This window comes from Tetrao urogallus, assembly GCF_951394365.1.
Source record: "Tetrao urogallus genome assembly, chromosome: 19".
NCBI classification, from domain to species: Eukaryota; Metazoa; Chordata; class Aves; order Galliformes; family Phasianidae; genus Tetrao; species Tetrao urogallus.
In genome coordinates this window covers 3,486,071-3,499,600 of record NC_136832.1, presented here as the reverse complement: position 1 = coordinate 3,499,600, position 13,530 = coordinate 3,486,071, and the positions used below count along the sequence as shown (strand labels likewise).

The following is a 13,530-nucleotide window of genomic DNA, read 5'->3' as shown; positions in this document are numbered from 1 at the left end:
TTTCCCCACCCTCTCTTTGGTCTCTTCTACCTTCTCGCTCTCGTTGCTTTGGTGAATCATCTCTGCTTCAGGACTGCTCAGTTAGCAGAGCCTGACTCACTGTTCTGCTCTACATGTTGTTTCCACAGCCCAAGGAGAGCTGGGTTTCGGTTGTTGGGGTTTGGATGTTGTTTTTTGTTTTGTTTTGTTTTGTTTTCCACTTCTTCACTTTATGAATATTTTCCAGGGGATCAGGGAAAGGAAGGGAGGAAGAGAGACCGAGATGGTTTGTTGTTTGGGTAATTTTCCCTACTGCTAAATGTCAGCATGCTGTGCCTGATGCACAGGATGGGGAGCGGTGGGGCTTCTATTTCAGGCTTTGCAAGGGATGGGAGAGATTCACCTTATCTTCCTAACATGGCCCAAGCAACGTTTGGGTTCTATTTACAGTTTTGAAGAAAAGAGAGAAGTGATAACCTTTCCATACAAACTCTGGGTTGGCTACCTGGTGCTGGCTTTCCTCGTCAGCACAGGTCCTGGAGAAGCCCTGGAATCCATTTACCACTTGGCTTAATCCTTCTCTGCTTATTCAGGGAATCTGTCTTTTGTCCTTTGAGTTGAAAGATGTTGCACAGTTGCTGGTGATGACGTGTCTCCCACGGACCCAGCACTTCTGGGGATGGGGAGCATGCCCAATACCTGCCTTTGCCAAGGACATCTAGGAGGCAAAGCATTTTTCCCACCAGAGCAGGTCTATGGTGAGATGGGTTCTGGGAGACTTCATCCATCAGGGCTGTCCTGGCTACTAGCAGCTCCCTGTTCCTGTGGATGCCAGGATTGATTTGTCTTGGTTTCTAGGAATTGTGACTTAAAATTCAGAGCAGAATTCCTTCCTTCTGTGCCAGTGCCCTGCTGCGTGCTTGTGGCAGGCATCCTCAGTGCCCGGATTCTCTTTAATCATAGAAAGGGTTTAATGGTCTTTCAGAGACGAAAGCCTGGACTGAATGTCTGGGTTCTAGCCCCAAACCTGCTGCCTTTAAAAAGTAACACTCTTTCTTTGCATGGTCTTTGTGAATATATACATTAGTTACCCAGGTAATGCCTTGTTCATGAGCAGATGTCAGCTCTTGGATGCATTAGACCCAAAGGGGTGGGTGTTTTCTAGATTCAGAGTTTGGTCAGATAATCGCTTCTTCCTGACTTTTATCATGTTTGGCTTCTCCTGTGATGCTGCTTGGATAAATGGGAAGTTATAAAAGAAGCACAGTAAAATGACATGCCTTCCAGGCTGAATGTGAGGCAACTGAACAAATCTACAAAAATATTTAGAACTCACTTGTGTTTTCACAAGGTTTAACCTCAGTTCCTCAGACATGTACATTAGTTTATCTGGCGCATGGGTGTAATGGAACAACTCACATGAATAGAGCTAAACATGTGTAAATGTTTGCAAGATATGGGTTCATAATTCTTTGGAAATCATAGCAAACCAACTCTATTTTCCTGTGCAGTGGTGTTCTCCTATCCATCTCACACAAGTGATCTGAAATATCTGTAATAATCATTATGGTGTAGTTGTTCCAAATAGCTCACAGCCAGGATGCAGAAACTCAGCTAGTGTAAATTGTTATTGTTCCATTGACTTCAAGGGAGCTACAGGAGATTTTATGAACTGAGTATCTGCCCCCACATTCTCAAACGTTCAAAAGTGAACATTAGGGCCAAGTAAGAGGTCTGCTTCCATGCAGGTCTCTCCATCAGGACCAATTTCTGTAAGTGTTCGTTGGCTAACAAGCTGCAGATCTGGCTGCAGCTGTGTGTGCTGAGCCCTTCTAAATATACTGGTCCAAAGTCTTAGCACTAATTGTCTGTGAACATCTGCATCTGTGCATGTTGCCACTATTTGGAATAAATGGGGCTAACTGAAGAATCGTTTCTTGGAATTGATTGCCACTTCAGGCAGTGAACTTTGTGCACAGTTTGGTCCATTTCCCAGTAGAAGCGTAAGAAGGGACCAGGTGGAAGGATAGGAAACAGTGATGATATGGAAGGAATCTGCTGAACTCACAAGTCCAAAATGTGCAAGATGAATTGAAGCACAAATCAGCTGATGGCTTTTCAGCATAGGCTTACAATCATTTGATTTGACAAATCACCCAAAATAATCATATTTGTAGAGGTCAGTTTTACCCTGAACTTCTTTCCAGGAAATGTTCTTACCTCTCCTGCTAGTCTGGTATTTGAGGCTGGTGGAGTGTCAGTGTTCATGCACGTATGCATGTGTGTCCTCTCCAAAGGCTTCATCTCCAGCAGACAAAGTCAGCCACTGTGGTTACGTGTGAACTACTGTAGCATTTGGTCATAAAGAATTGAAAATAAAGATTAGGGACTGTTCAGCAGAGCTGGAAATGAAGGAGCAGCCCTTCCTGTTTGGCGGATATCCCCCGATTTCTGCATAAACCATAATATACAAGGCGAGTTAGGATGATTGTGTAGTAGACAAGTTTGTATGTAGGACATAATGTCTGAATATCACTAGGGCCACTTAAACTGGCAGTTTCATCTCGTCATCTCATCCCTTTCCCGTTCCCCTCTTTGGGGGATTGTAGAGAGCTATTTTGTTGACACTTGGCCTCCTCTTCTTTCCTCCTATTAGACTAAGGACAACCTAAGTGTTCTCATTTGCTCCTCATAGGACATGCCTTCCAGACTAGTGCACCCCAAAATGTAGTTTGCCCTCTTGGCTGTCACAACATGCTGCTGACTCGTGTTGAGATGTTATGATACAGGGCTAGTTGCTGTCTGTGAAATATCTGAAAGACCAGTTTGTGCAGCAGAGGAGTGACTGGGCTGTAGCGGGGCAGGTGGGCTTCCTGTTGGACATAAGGCTCCATGCAGTCCCTGGATGATCTGCAGACTGCTGACCATGGGCCCTGGGGACTCTAGGCCACTGGTCTGTTGTTGAGAAACCTCTAATTCAAAAGAAACTAAAAATGAAAGGAAAGCAAGAATGGGGATGGGAATTAGATCTGAAGTGGTGGGTAAAATCTTCTCCCAGACAAGAAGTGTTTGAGGACAGAGCTCATCATGTCTTTTCTTTGTGTCTGCACAACTCCCAGCATAAATGGTTCCTACTTTGCCTTGAAATCAAGTAACTTTTAACATGTTGCAGAGTCCAAAACTAACTCCAAGGGAATACGTGCATTCACTTGGACTGTCTACCATGCTAATGTGAATACATGAATACGTGGCTTTGAGATTGGAACTGGCTTATGTCTGGATGGCTCCAAGCAAAGCAGAGTCTGCTTGTGTCTGGCTGTGGTTGACCCTTAGCAACCCAGTGAACCCTGAGAAATACTGGAGGGCTCACAGTACAGAGTGAAATGCATTAATTCTCATTCTCCTCCAACAGCATACTGCCTTGGGGGAGATGGAGGAGGCAGTGCATTTTTATGTGAGTTGAAGGAGTTTTTCCAAGGTCTTAGAGACTGACTGTGAAAGCACTGTGATAAGCAGTGTCTGTGGAGAGCTCAGGTGAAAGAGCAGTGAGTCCTATAATAACCCTGGAGGACGAATACACTCATGATTAACCTTGTGCATCATGTTTGCAGAATGTTGCAGCTCATCCAAATTAAGAGCATTTTCTTTATGTGCAACTGGCTGCTCTTGACAAGAACGGTGCAAGACAGCCCATCCTTCAGTTCCACGTGGTTGCTGCTCATGCAGTAAGTTGTGGCCTTGGAGGGAACCAGTGAAGCCATTCATGGGATTTCTGTGGCGCTAGAATGCAGTTTTCGCTCTTAGCTCAGCTAAAATGTTGCTCCTTAAATTCAGCCATCTACAAATGCAGCATCAGCAGAAGAACTGGGAAGCCCAGAGGAGAACCTTTCATCATTCTTGATGTATCTAGTAATGCACAGATGTGTGAAGGAACTTCCCCCAAATTCATAACTTAGGCAAAGTGAAGTCATTCAGAGAAGTGCTGTAATTTGTGCCATTGTACAAGTTAGCAAGTAAGGCACGAATTGTGCCTGAAGTTGCACAAAGTAATCACTAGCTTTTCCATTTCAGTGTGGACAACTTGTGTCTAGCCAGAGAAATTGGAGAAGTCACCACAAAGAAGGGACTTCTTGGATTTTTGGGCATGGGGGTTTAGGCATGCTCCACGTAACACAGGAGGACAGCGAGAGTGGGTGCTCCCAGAATGTGGGCAGAAGACTTTTCAGTAATAACTAAAGTACAGGCTGGCACACCTTGCAGGGAAAGAGATTTTGACATCCTTCCACCAGCATCAGTGGGGACGTTTTGCTATTAGTGTTCTCCAAGGCGGAAGACAAGCCATCTGCTGATGTAAATAAGAGCAACTCTGATGCCTGAAGTTATGTTACACTGATTTAAATCAGCCCTTCGCCTCCAAGATGAACCACTTCTCACTGATTTCTCCTATCAGGAGCCGGACCCGGAGCTCATTCAGCCCAGGTATGGCGTGCTGGGAAGGAGCAGCCCTGCTCCCCACTCTCCCCTCCCCAGTACTGCTCCAGGCCTTCTGCTCACAGACCTCCTGATATCCTCCTCTCTTCAGGGGCAGAGCCCTGGAGCAAGAAAAGAGTGTGATGAGCTGCCCCAAAACATGACAGATTTGGAGGGTTCGGAGTGCCATTTGTTTCCTCATTTCAGGAAACAAAACCTGGCAAGAGCAAAGTGGAGTAGGGCCTTTTATTCCATCTGCTTTGCTGGCCTCGCTCTGGAGGTCACAGCCGGGGACAGAAGTCCTCGCAGGGCCCCATCTGCCTTCCCTGGGCTTCCTCGTTCATGCCCACTTGGGCCTCTGACATTCTACTCTGTTTTTCTTTCCTTGAAAATGGATAGGGAATTGGGAGCCGCTGTGCAGGAACGCGCCTGTTCCCTATTACAGCTCCACCGGGGCTGTAACACGATCATGCCTGCTCCATACCCACACAGATATTTATTTATCCATACAGGCTTTCTCCTTGTTTTCATTAAGTTAGGCAGAAAAGGTTAATCTTTCTTCTGCTAAAGCTTCAAAACCAACCAAGCTAAATAAAATATGATTTCTTTCATTTCTTTTCTAAAGGACACTCTCTTTTTCTTTTTTTTTTTTTTCCCCCCTAAGTACCAGAATGAGGTCACAGTCAGAGATGCCACAAGAGTAAATTGAAAACAGGTTGAAAAAAAAACAAAAGGCAGAAAGACAGAGAGAAAACCACAATCAGAAGAAAGTGGCTGGTAACGTTGCAGGGTTGGTTCAATTCAGTCTAGTAAAGAAGCTGTCGAGACAGAGATGTTGGTGCCTTTCTGCTTTCCCCTTCGTGATCTTTCTAGGAATCTCCAAGGTCAATCTCAGCACAGGTCTCCTCTCTTCTACTCTGCCATTTGGATTCACAGCACCTCCCTGGAGGTGTGGGAGCATCTCTGAAGGGCCCTTTTGCTCCTCCAACCTTACCAAGGCTCCTGGCCCTGCTCTCTTCAGTTCAGTCTGGTGGAGCTCAGTGCCATAACTCCATTGCCTTCAATGGGATGGATGGTGAGCAGTTCATCCCACGTGCTGCCTGAGGCTGCTGGCCCGCTGGCACAGGTCGCAGTGGGTGGAAGCTGGGTTACTGTCCACCAGAGCAGACATCCTTTGGGTTCCTTGCTGTCTCTCCCAGAGCCATCACTGTGGCTTGACCTACAGCATGCCTTGGTGTGAGCAGCTTTGGGCCATTAGACTGCAAAGCTTCATGCAGTAGAGCTAACTCCCAGCAGGTTCCAAGCATGCTGTTATTTCCTTCTGTTTTGGGGAGAACACTGACTCACTGTGACACCACAGCTAGTATAAGAGTCATGTTTACAAAACAGAAGAGAGGAAGTTTGCCAAACTCCACAGCCCCATCTGTAGAAGAGGATGAGGCACAGTGAGGAGTTGTACTGGAGAGAAGGAAAATGCCTGGAGAGAGCTGCATCTTTCTGAGGGTCATTAGCAGAGCAGAGATTGGTATTCTAAAGCTGCCTGGGGAACTGGGTGCTTTGGGGCTGACCGGTCTTGGGAAGGCAATGGCATGGAAGACATTCTGGCATGAATTTGGTGTATGATTAGCCCAGTGCTGAGCACTATTTCTCCACTGCCTGTAATCAGTGTGTGAAGTACCTTCTTTGGCACTGTGAGCAGCACTTAATATAGTGGCACTGAGCTCCGGTTTTCTTGCCATTGAGAAGTGAACACAGGTGAGGCATCCTCACAAGAGATGGTTATTTGTCCTTGATATCTGTAACAGCTCATTGCTTTATTTAGTGTGACATCAATTATTTATTGCTATTAATGAAGGGCACAGATGTCTGTCTGGTCAATAAAATATCTCCTCCTCCACAGAGATGATCTACTTAGCTATCATTTACTCTGCAGAGAATCTTTCTGAATTCTTACTGAAATTTAATAATGCGAGCAAAGCTACTCCAGCAGTCTAGAAAGACTGCGCTCCAGGGCTGCTCTGGGAGGCTGAAATCCTTCTTTATATTTGCTGGCGGGGTGTGTGAGAGCACAGGTCCAGACGGGAAAGAGAAGCTCCATTGCTTTCCATCACAAGCTACTTATCCATATAATCCCTTTTATAAAATGATCAAACTCTATCCGAAGAGATAGTTAGGTTATTTGTCCTTCTCAGGAGTAGACCATCTATTCATCTCCAATTTACTTTCTTGTGCCATTACCGCCCATTAGCCTAAATATTTAGTTTCCATCTGAGCCCCTGCCCTGGTGGTGCATTCTCAGAGCTGCGTTCCTCTTCTTGCTCTTTTTATCCCTCTGCATGCACGCTAAACTTGTGCCTTTTGTTATCTCCCTGTGAAGCCTCCTCTCTTGCTTTTTCCTGTGTCTTGTTCGTGAGCGTGGCGGAGCAATGCAACGCGATGCCCTCCTGCTGAGCCCTTGTCTGGGCTTTGTGCAGCCAGCTGGGTACTGCTCTCTTGCTGCAGCACCCCAGGTCCACTTTCGCTTGGTAGGTTCATGGTCTGTCATCCTCTTGCAAGGCTGGCAAACACACGTGCTGCCTTAGGTATATCCAGCTGACAAGCTCCTGGTCTGCGTCTAGGAGCTGACTTGGTTTTTGGTCCCAGGGCAGTGCAGTGACTGGGTCAGATAAATAGCCAGCTTGCAAAGAGCAGGGTCCAAGGGAACCAGGAAAGGAAATGAAGAAAGTGCTGCAATGAAAACTCAACAAAATGAAACAAACACCGACATCTTTAGTAATGCTGTAGGAGCCGCCAGACAGATTTGACCCAGGGGCAGGGTAGATGGCTATGAGTGCTCCAGAGGAAGATGTGGGATGCCCACAGAGACACCCATGGGATTGTCTGCCCTCCGTGAAGTTTCTTTCTCATCCAAAGAGCAGTTGTTTGAGGTCTGAAGAGGATCAAAAGGTCTTTCCATAGTTCAGCAGCACACTCTGGTGCAGTTTTCTCGTTACGTGTCAGTGATTCATCCATGGTGACAGTGTCCTCAGTGACTTCTGGTGACAAGGAGTTCCCGAGCCCAACCCGATGTCATAATGGGAAGGGATGGAAATGAGAATTGGAGATGTGCAGTAGAGTGCTGTTTGTTTGTTTAAACCATCACCCCAGCGCTGAGGGACTTGCTGAAGGCTGTGCAACTTCCAGGCAGTGACTTTTGGGCTGCCAACCCAACCTGCCCGCTGAGTTGACCTGGGCTGTGGTACAGCCCCAGCTCTGGTAGCCAGGGTAAACTCTGGAACCTGGTGACAGCTGCCTGAAAAACGTTTGGAAAGAACAAGTCGTGCTGGGAGCATTAAAATGAATAATTAAGGCTTGGATTCCTTTAGGGAGGAAAAGTATTTATTGCTGCTCTTTTCTCTAGCCAAGGGGGACATTTGTTACTGAATTGTGTATCTTGAGACGACTCAAACGCGGCCTGGGGGGGCTGAGGAGGATGGGTTTTTTTCTTCTACCTGGGTAATCCGGCCACACAATGAGGCTTTCTGGGCCGGGCATACCAGTGGGATATTTCTTACAGTCTATACCGAGAGACTAGACTTGTGCTTCACTTCAGTAGTCCTCACTTAATTTTGCTTACAGAAGAATAAAGGGAGAAATGTGCTGAGAAGGGAATTTTCCAATCTCTGCTGCGGTGCTTTGACATTTAGACGTGCACGAGTACCAATGCTGCAACTTGGGCCCAGCTCTGCTGATCCCAGCAGCTGCAGCCGCCCTCTCTCTGGTTCTCCAAGGGCACAACCAGGGCAGCTGCTCAGGATTTGTACTGCTGGGTACCTTGAGCTTTCGGTCACACGGATGCAAAATGGGAATGGAATGCTCAGCATCTTCAGTGCGAGGAGCCAGCTTGCACAGCAGTGAATAATCAGGTCCAAAGAGCTTAATAAATGGGACATTTCCAGTTTCAGCTGGGTCGTGATCTAAGCGTTTAATAAGCTTTATAAACCAGAAGACAAAAAAAAAAAAAAAGTCTATCAGTGGTTTTTTAATTGTTATTCTTTTTCTTTGAATGCCTGTAATGGGGCGAATGTCCTTCGGTGCGGCTGAGCCGAGCGCTGCAGCAGTCAGCTCCAGGAGCCGGTGGAGAGCACATGAAAGGGAGTGCAAAGCTACTGATTTCCACTGAATGAATAAAAAAATAAACAGCACATTGAAAGCAATTACATCCAAGCTCTATAAACGTCTCCTTGCTTGATAATCTCACATAGCTGAAACATATTTCACAGTGACAGGGAATTTTTGAAAAAGGCCATGTCCCTTTTTGAGAACTGGAAGTGCTCTCAGGGCAGGAGGGCCCTGCTGAGCGTGGGTATCTGTGCTGTCCCAGGGACATGGGGCCCTCCTTGGTGGTGGTCCCACATGTGTTGCTGCTGTGCTCGTTGAACACTTTCCCAAGCTCTGACTTAGCACTGGGCACAGTTTCTGCCGTGGATCCCAGTTACAGCTCTTGGCCTGAATGTCTTTTCTACTTGCTTTGTGCCCAAGCAACGTTCTCCACATAGACGTGGGGCCATTCCTTCCAGCTGGATGTTGTTGCTTCCCCTTAAGCTGGGCTCTGTAGAGATGTTCCTGCATTATTTTGTCGATGTCCAGTGATAATTTGCCCCTGTACTGATGTTTTGGTCTTTCTCGTCTCTTTGCTCTCCAGGAGAATCTTTAAGCTTTGCAGATGATTTGCTTTCTGGCCTTGCAACGTCCTGTGTGGCAGCGGGTCGGAGCCATGGAGATGTCCCTGAAACCAGCCTCTACTCAGTTATTTTCAAGTGCCTGGAGCCAGATGGTCTCTACAAGTAAGGAGAGGCATGTGGGGAGGTCCTCTGGGCAATGGGATTACCTGATGGTTATTATCCTTTTTGGTCAACACAGTGTTACACCAGGCAGTGGACGAACAGTGAGGCTGTTGCTTTGGGTGTTGGGCTCAACCAGTGAAATGGAAAACCAGTATCTGCCAGTACAGCACTGGAGGCACTGGGAGCCTGTGGGAGACTCCACTTACATGTCCGGTGTGATGGGCTTCCAGGTGCGATGAGTTGGTCTTACATGGACAAACCAAGCTGATGTTGCACACACTGGTCATGTTCCTGGTCAGATGAGAGTGCAAGATGTCAAGGATGTGAGAGGGGCTGCTCACATCAGTTGCTGTTTGTCTCACTAAGACATGTGTACCAGATTGGAGAGTTCAAGCACCAAGTTCACCTGCCCACCATCCAGTCACTTCTGTAGGGATGCATGGTCACACCTATGCTGATGTTCTTAATCACTTGGCTCATCTGAGATAACACATATGAGAACACGAGACTGGATTTTTTGTTTGAATCGTACAAAGTAACTCGTATCCAAAGTAAAGGGATAATTTCAGCATCCAAGTATTGACTTCTCTTTCACTGTAGTTTGAAGGGTGTCTGATCAAGAAAGTAGGAGTAAGTTTCCATGGGAAAGAAGAGCATGTGGAGATGGATTGAAGGCAGGGACCTGAAGGCGTGGAGGAGGCAGAGCAGAGCCATGAGGCAGACGCAGCAGCATGCTCCCCATTATATTTTTAATCCCCCCGAACGGGACAGTGGACACTCAGCAGGTGCGTGCTGTATTGGAGCACACCCATGTTTTCCTGTCCTCATTGCTGCAGCCATGGCATCCTTGTGATGCTGAGGAGTTTTGCTGCCTGTATCCCTTGGCAAGGTTGTTGTAACTGAATCACCTTTGAGGTCCCTTCCAACTGAAGCCATTCTGTGGTTCTGTTATTAATGATTCTATCCAAGAGGTCCCAAAATGCTGAAGTCTGTGGGAAGGACGATGCCAAGGAATTCAGTCAGCTCTCTCCCACTGGGGAGCTGAGATCTTCAGACTCTTCTCTAGCCGTGGCATCCTCTGTCCTGTGGGGGATGGCATGAGTTGGGAGAGTCAGAGAAGAGGAAAAAAAAGAAAAAAAGAAGAGGAATAAAAAGGAGGCAAGGAGATGAAGGAGAGACAGAGTAAGCAAGAGAGAAACATCCAGAGCTTAATGTCAGAGCGACTGTAATAATTAAAACACATTTTGTAGTGAGTAATGAAACTTTTTATGGGACCACAAAAGCAGTTAAAGCAAGAGCTGGCAAATGGTCTGTCAGCGAGAACTTTTTAAGATCTTGATTAATACTTTCCCTTTGCCTCCCCTCCACCGCCCTGAAGTTAAATATGTTGACAGCCTCCAAAGATGGCAAAGCCTTTATTTTGTATCTCTCAAGTAGAGTGGCGTCCAGGAGAAGGCTCCTCTCTCCATTTTGTCATTTTAAATGTTTTCTTGTTAAATATCTATAATGGATAAATATAATTATTAATATCACTGGGAACTGAGTCGCTCTGAAAAGGTGCCAGGGAAAGCCTGGAACAAGTGCAGAGCTCGCTAATGACCCACTGCCCATAAAGTAGGTTGTGAGCTATCAGCGATTGCAGCTGCCAAAGCGCCAGGCGCGGGACGAGCTGCTGGGTTGGATGGGGAGGTGTGGGGTTGGGAGCCAGGAGATCTGGCTGCTTGGCAGCCCACACTGCCAGATCATCTTCCCCATCTGCTGGGCAGGGATAATTGCGCTCACTCGTCTCTTTGGGGGCTCTGTGATCTAAGTCCTGATGGCTATAGAGGGCTAGGAGAGCTTTGGGTGGGAGGCTTTGTTCAGGGTTGTGTCATCCCTGTGGCCAAAGCCAGGCTTCTGCTTCAAGGTCTTGCGTCACACTGCTGTGGTGGGGACAAGCAGGGCTTGGCGATGCCCTGTGTCCTGGGTTTGCTCCTGGCAGGTGTCTCAAGGCGAGGGACAGCAGCTCTGCATGGGGAGCCAGCAGGCATCAGTCCCCTGGCACCTGAAGGCTTTGGCCCTATTACTTCTGCAGAGACAGGGCAGAGTTGCTGGGAGAGGACAGGGTGATGCACAGATGCGTTGGCTCTGTCCACTAGCTCATGCTCAGCAGGGCTTGGCGTCCAATTTTCAGGACTGTTCACGCTTACATGCATATGTACAGGCACACGTATGTGCTGGCATGTGTGGGGCACAGACCTGCTTTCTTGGCCATGCAAAACATGTGCACACACACACCACATCCCCCTTTGCTCAGCATCTGCTGCTGTGTGCACCAGGACACCTGCCTGGACCAACACTCCTATGCTCAATGTGTTTGCAAAGCCTGCTGTGCTTGCACATCCAGTGCACACACGTTTGCTCCAGCCTGAGAGCCAACCAGAACGTGTTTACTTAGCATCTGTGCATTCTCAGATACATAAGTACACACATTAAATATTCTTCTGTTCAGATGTCCATACAGTTGCGACACAGCATGAAGAAAGCCAGAACAGTGAAATGTGAGGCTAACACTCTGTTCTGAGCCCGCGTGGACATAACAACAACAGAAACACGGGCACGAGGTCACTTCTGAAATTGAATTTCTTCTGCTTGTTTCATTTGTTTTTGTGGGGAAAAAAAAATAGCTTTGTTGGAAGGCTCCAAGCTGGTATTAATCCTGATTGTAGCAGCTCGGCAGGGATCTGTGCTTTTCTCCAGGCTGGTAGGTGAGCACACAGATCCTGCAGCATTGGAGCTCTTCAAAAGCAAATGCTTTTGCTTGTTCAGTAGTCTGAGGGTACCACTGAGGCGGGGGGCTGTGAGATCATGGGAGTCTCTTCTGCTTTGTAAATGCATCTGATGTCCTGTCCCATTTCTTCAGTAGTACCTACGGCAGTTTCACTTCTGTTGGCCACTTGTTTGGCATATTACCACCCTGAGATCAAAGCCGGGCTTGCACATGAAAAACAAATCCAAAAAAATGCTCTACAAACAAGCAAACAAGCAGTCAGATTGATTCCTCTGCTTTTGAGACTTCTGTAATTTGAAAACACGCACTAACAAAAGGAGAACTGATTTCTTTGTCCTTTGCATTTTCAGACTGACAGACATATGTTTCCTGTCAGCCCTTTTCTTTCCCCTGCCTGTAGTACACTGGGGTTGAGATGATGGAAAGTAGTCCACTTCGTCAAGGCTATATGCAGCCATTGGCTGAGGTATATGGTTGATGTGGATGCCCACACGTGGAGGTTAAATTCAGCCTGGAGGACTGACCTTGCATAGCGCATGGTCCTTACGTAGCTCAACAGCCTACAAACCCAACAGTGCTCTTTGCTGCTGAGACAGAAGCTTCCCTTGTGCGTCCCACAGCCTCCCTGAGCCTCCAGTCCAGCTCAACTATCTCAGCTTCTCACCTCCCCATCCCCTGGGTGCCTGGGGATGCCTCTTTGCTGAGCTGTACCTGATGGGCTGCCGGAAAGCAGCCCTGCCAACCCAGCACGATTGTTTCAGATGCTTGGGGAAACACCAAGGGCCAGAAATGGAACATTTGGAAAGGGAAATAAACCCCCCCTCTGGCTCCTCTATGGAGCTGCAGTCACCAACCTCTTCCCTGCACCACAGATACTATAATTATAGATTAGATTAAATCCCAATGTTTCGCTTTATTTACATTCCTGACCTAGCCTATTCATTTCCGGTGTTTGTGCCAAGAATCAGCACAAAATTTACTGGAAATAATATGGAAGTCATCAGGATCCCTCCCAGAGCCTTTCTTAGGAAGTGTGTTCATGCGCTGACAAGGAGCTCAAATTTACCTTCCCTTTGCTGGCCCACATAGGGTTTCCCATGTGTGATCCCAAACCAGCCCAGGGAATCTGGGAGAGTGAGTTTCAGAAATGTTGGGAAGGTGGATGAAGGTCAGGCCCTCCAATGGGATGGAAGTGGATTTAGAGCTCAGAGCAGCAACGCAAGGCTCCTGGCCAAGACCCACATGCCCTGCTCAGCCAGCACGGATGCCTGTTGGCCTGGAGGCCACCTCCAGCATGGCTGGGCTTAGCCTGTCATCACGCAGTGAAAACACTTCTTTTGGGTGGGTGTAAGGAAGGAGACAAAGTGGTTGAATGTTGGGATCCTTTGTAGCACTGAGAGACAGCGATTGCAATTCAGCAAAGCTGAACGCACTGAAGGAGCTGGCTCAGAACAAGCCTGATTAATGTTGACTGACCTCTGCCGT

General features: G+C 47.4%; 1 protein-coding gene across 1 annotated transcript in view; it reads left to right on the top strand.

Moving 5' to 3' along the window:
* The window catches only part of ASTN2 (astrotactin 2), a gene marked incomplete at both ends in the record, with an annotated part of 256,968 nt that overhangs the window by 220,793 nt on the left and 22,645 nt on the right, over window positions 1-13,530 (top strand). The window contains one exon of the mRNA XM_079544565.1: window positions 9,134-9,275. Within this exon, the coding sequence (XP_079400691.1) occupies window positions 9,134-9,275 (142 nt within the window). The remainder of the gene's footprint in view (window positions 1-9,133; window positions 9,276-13,530) is intronic.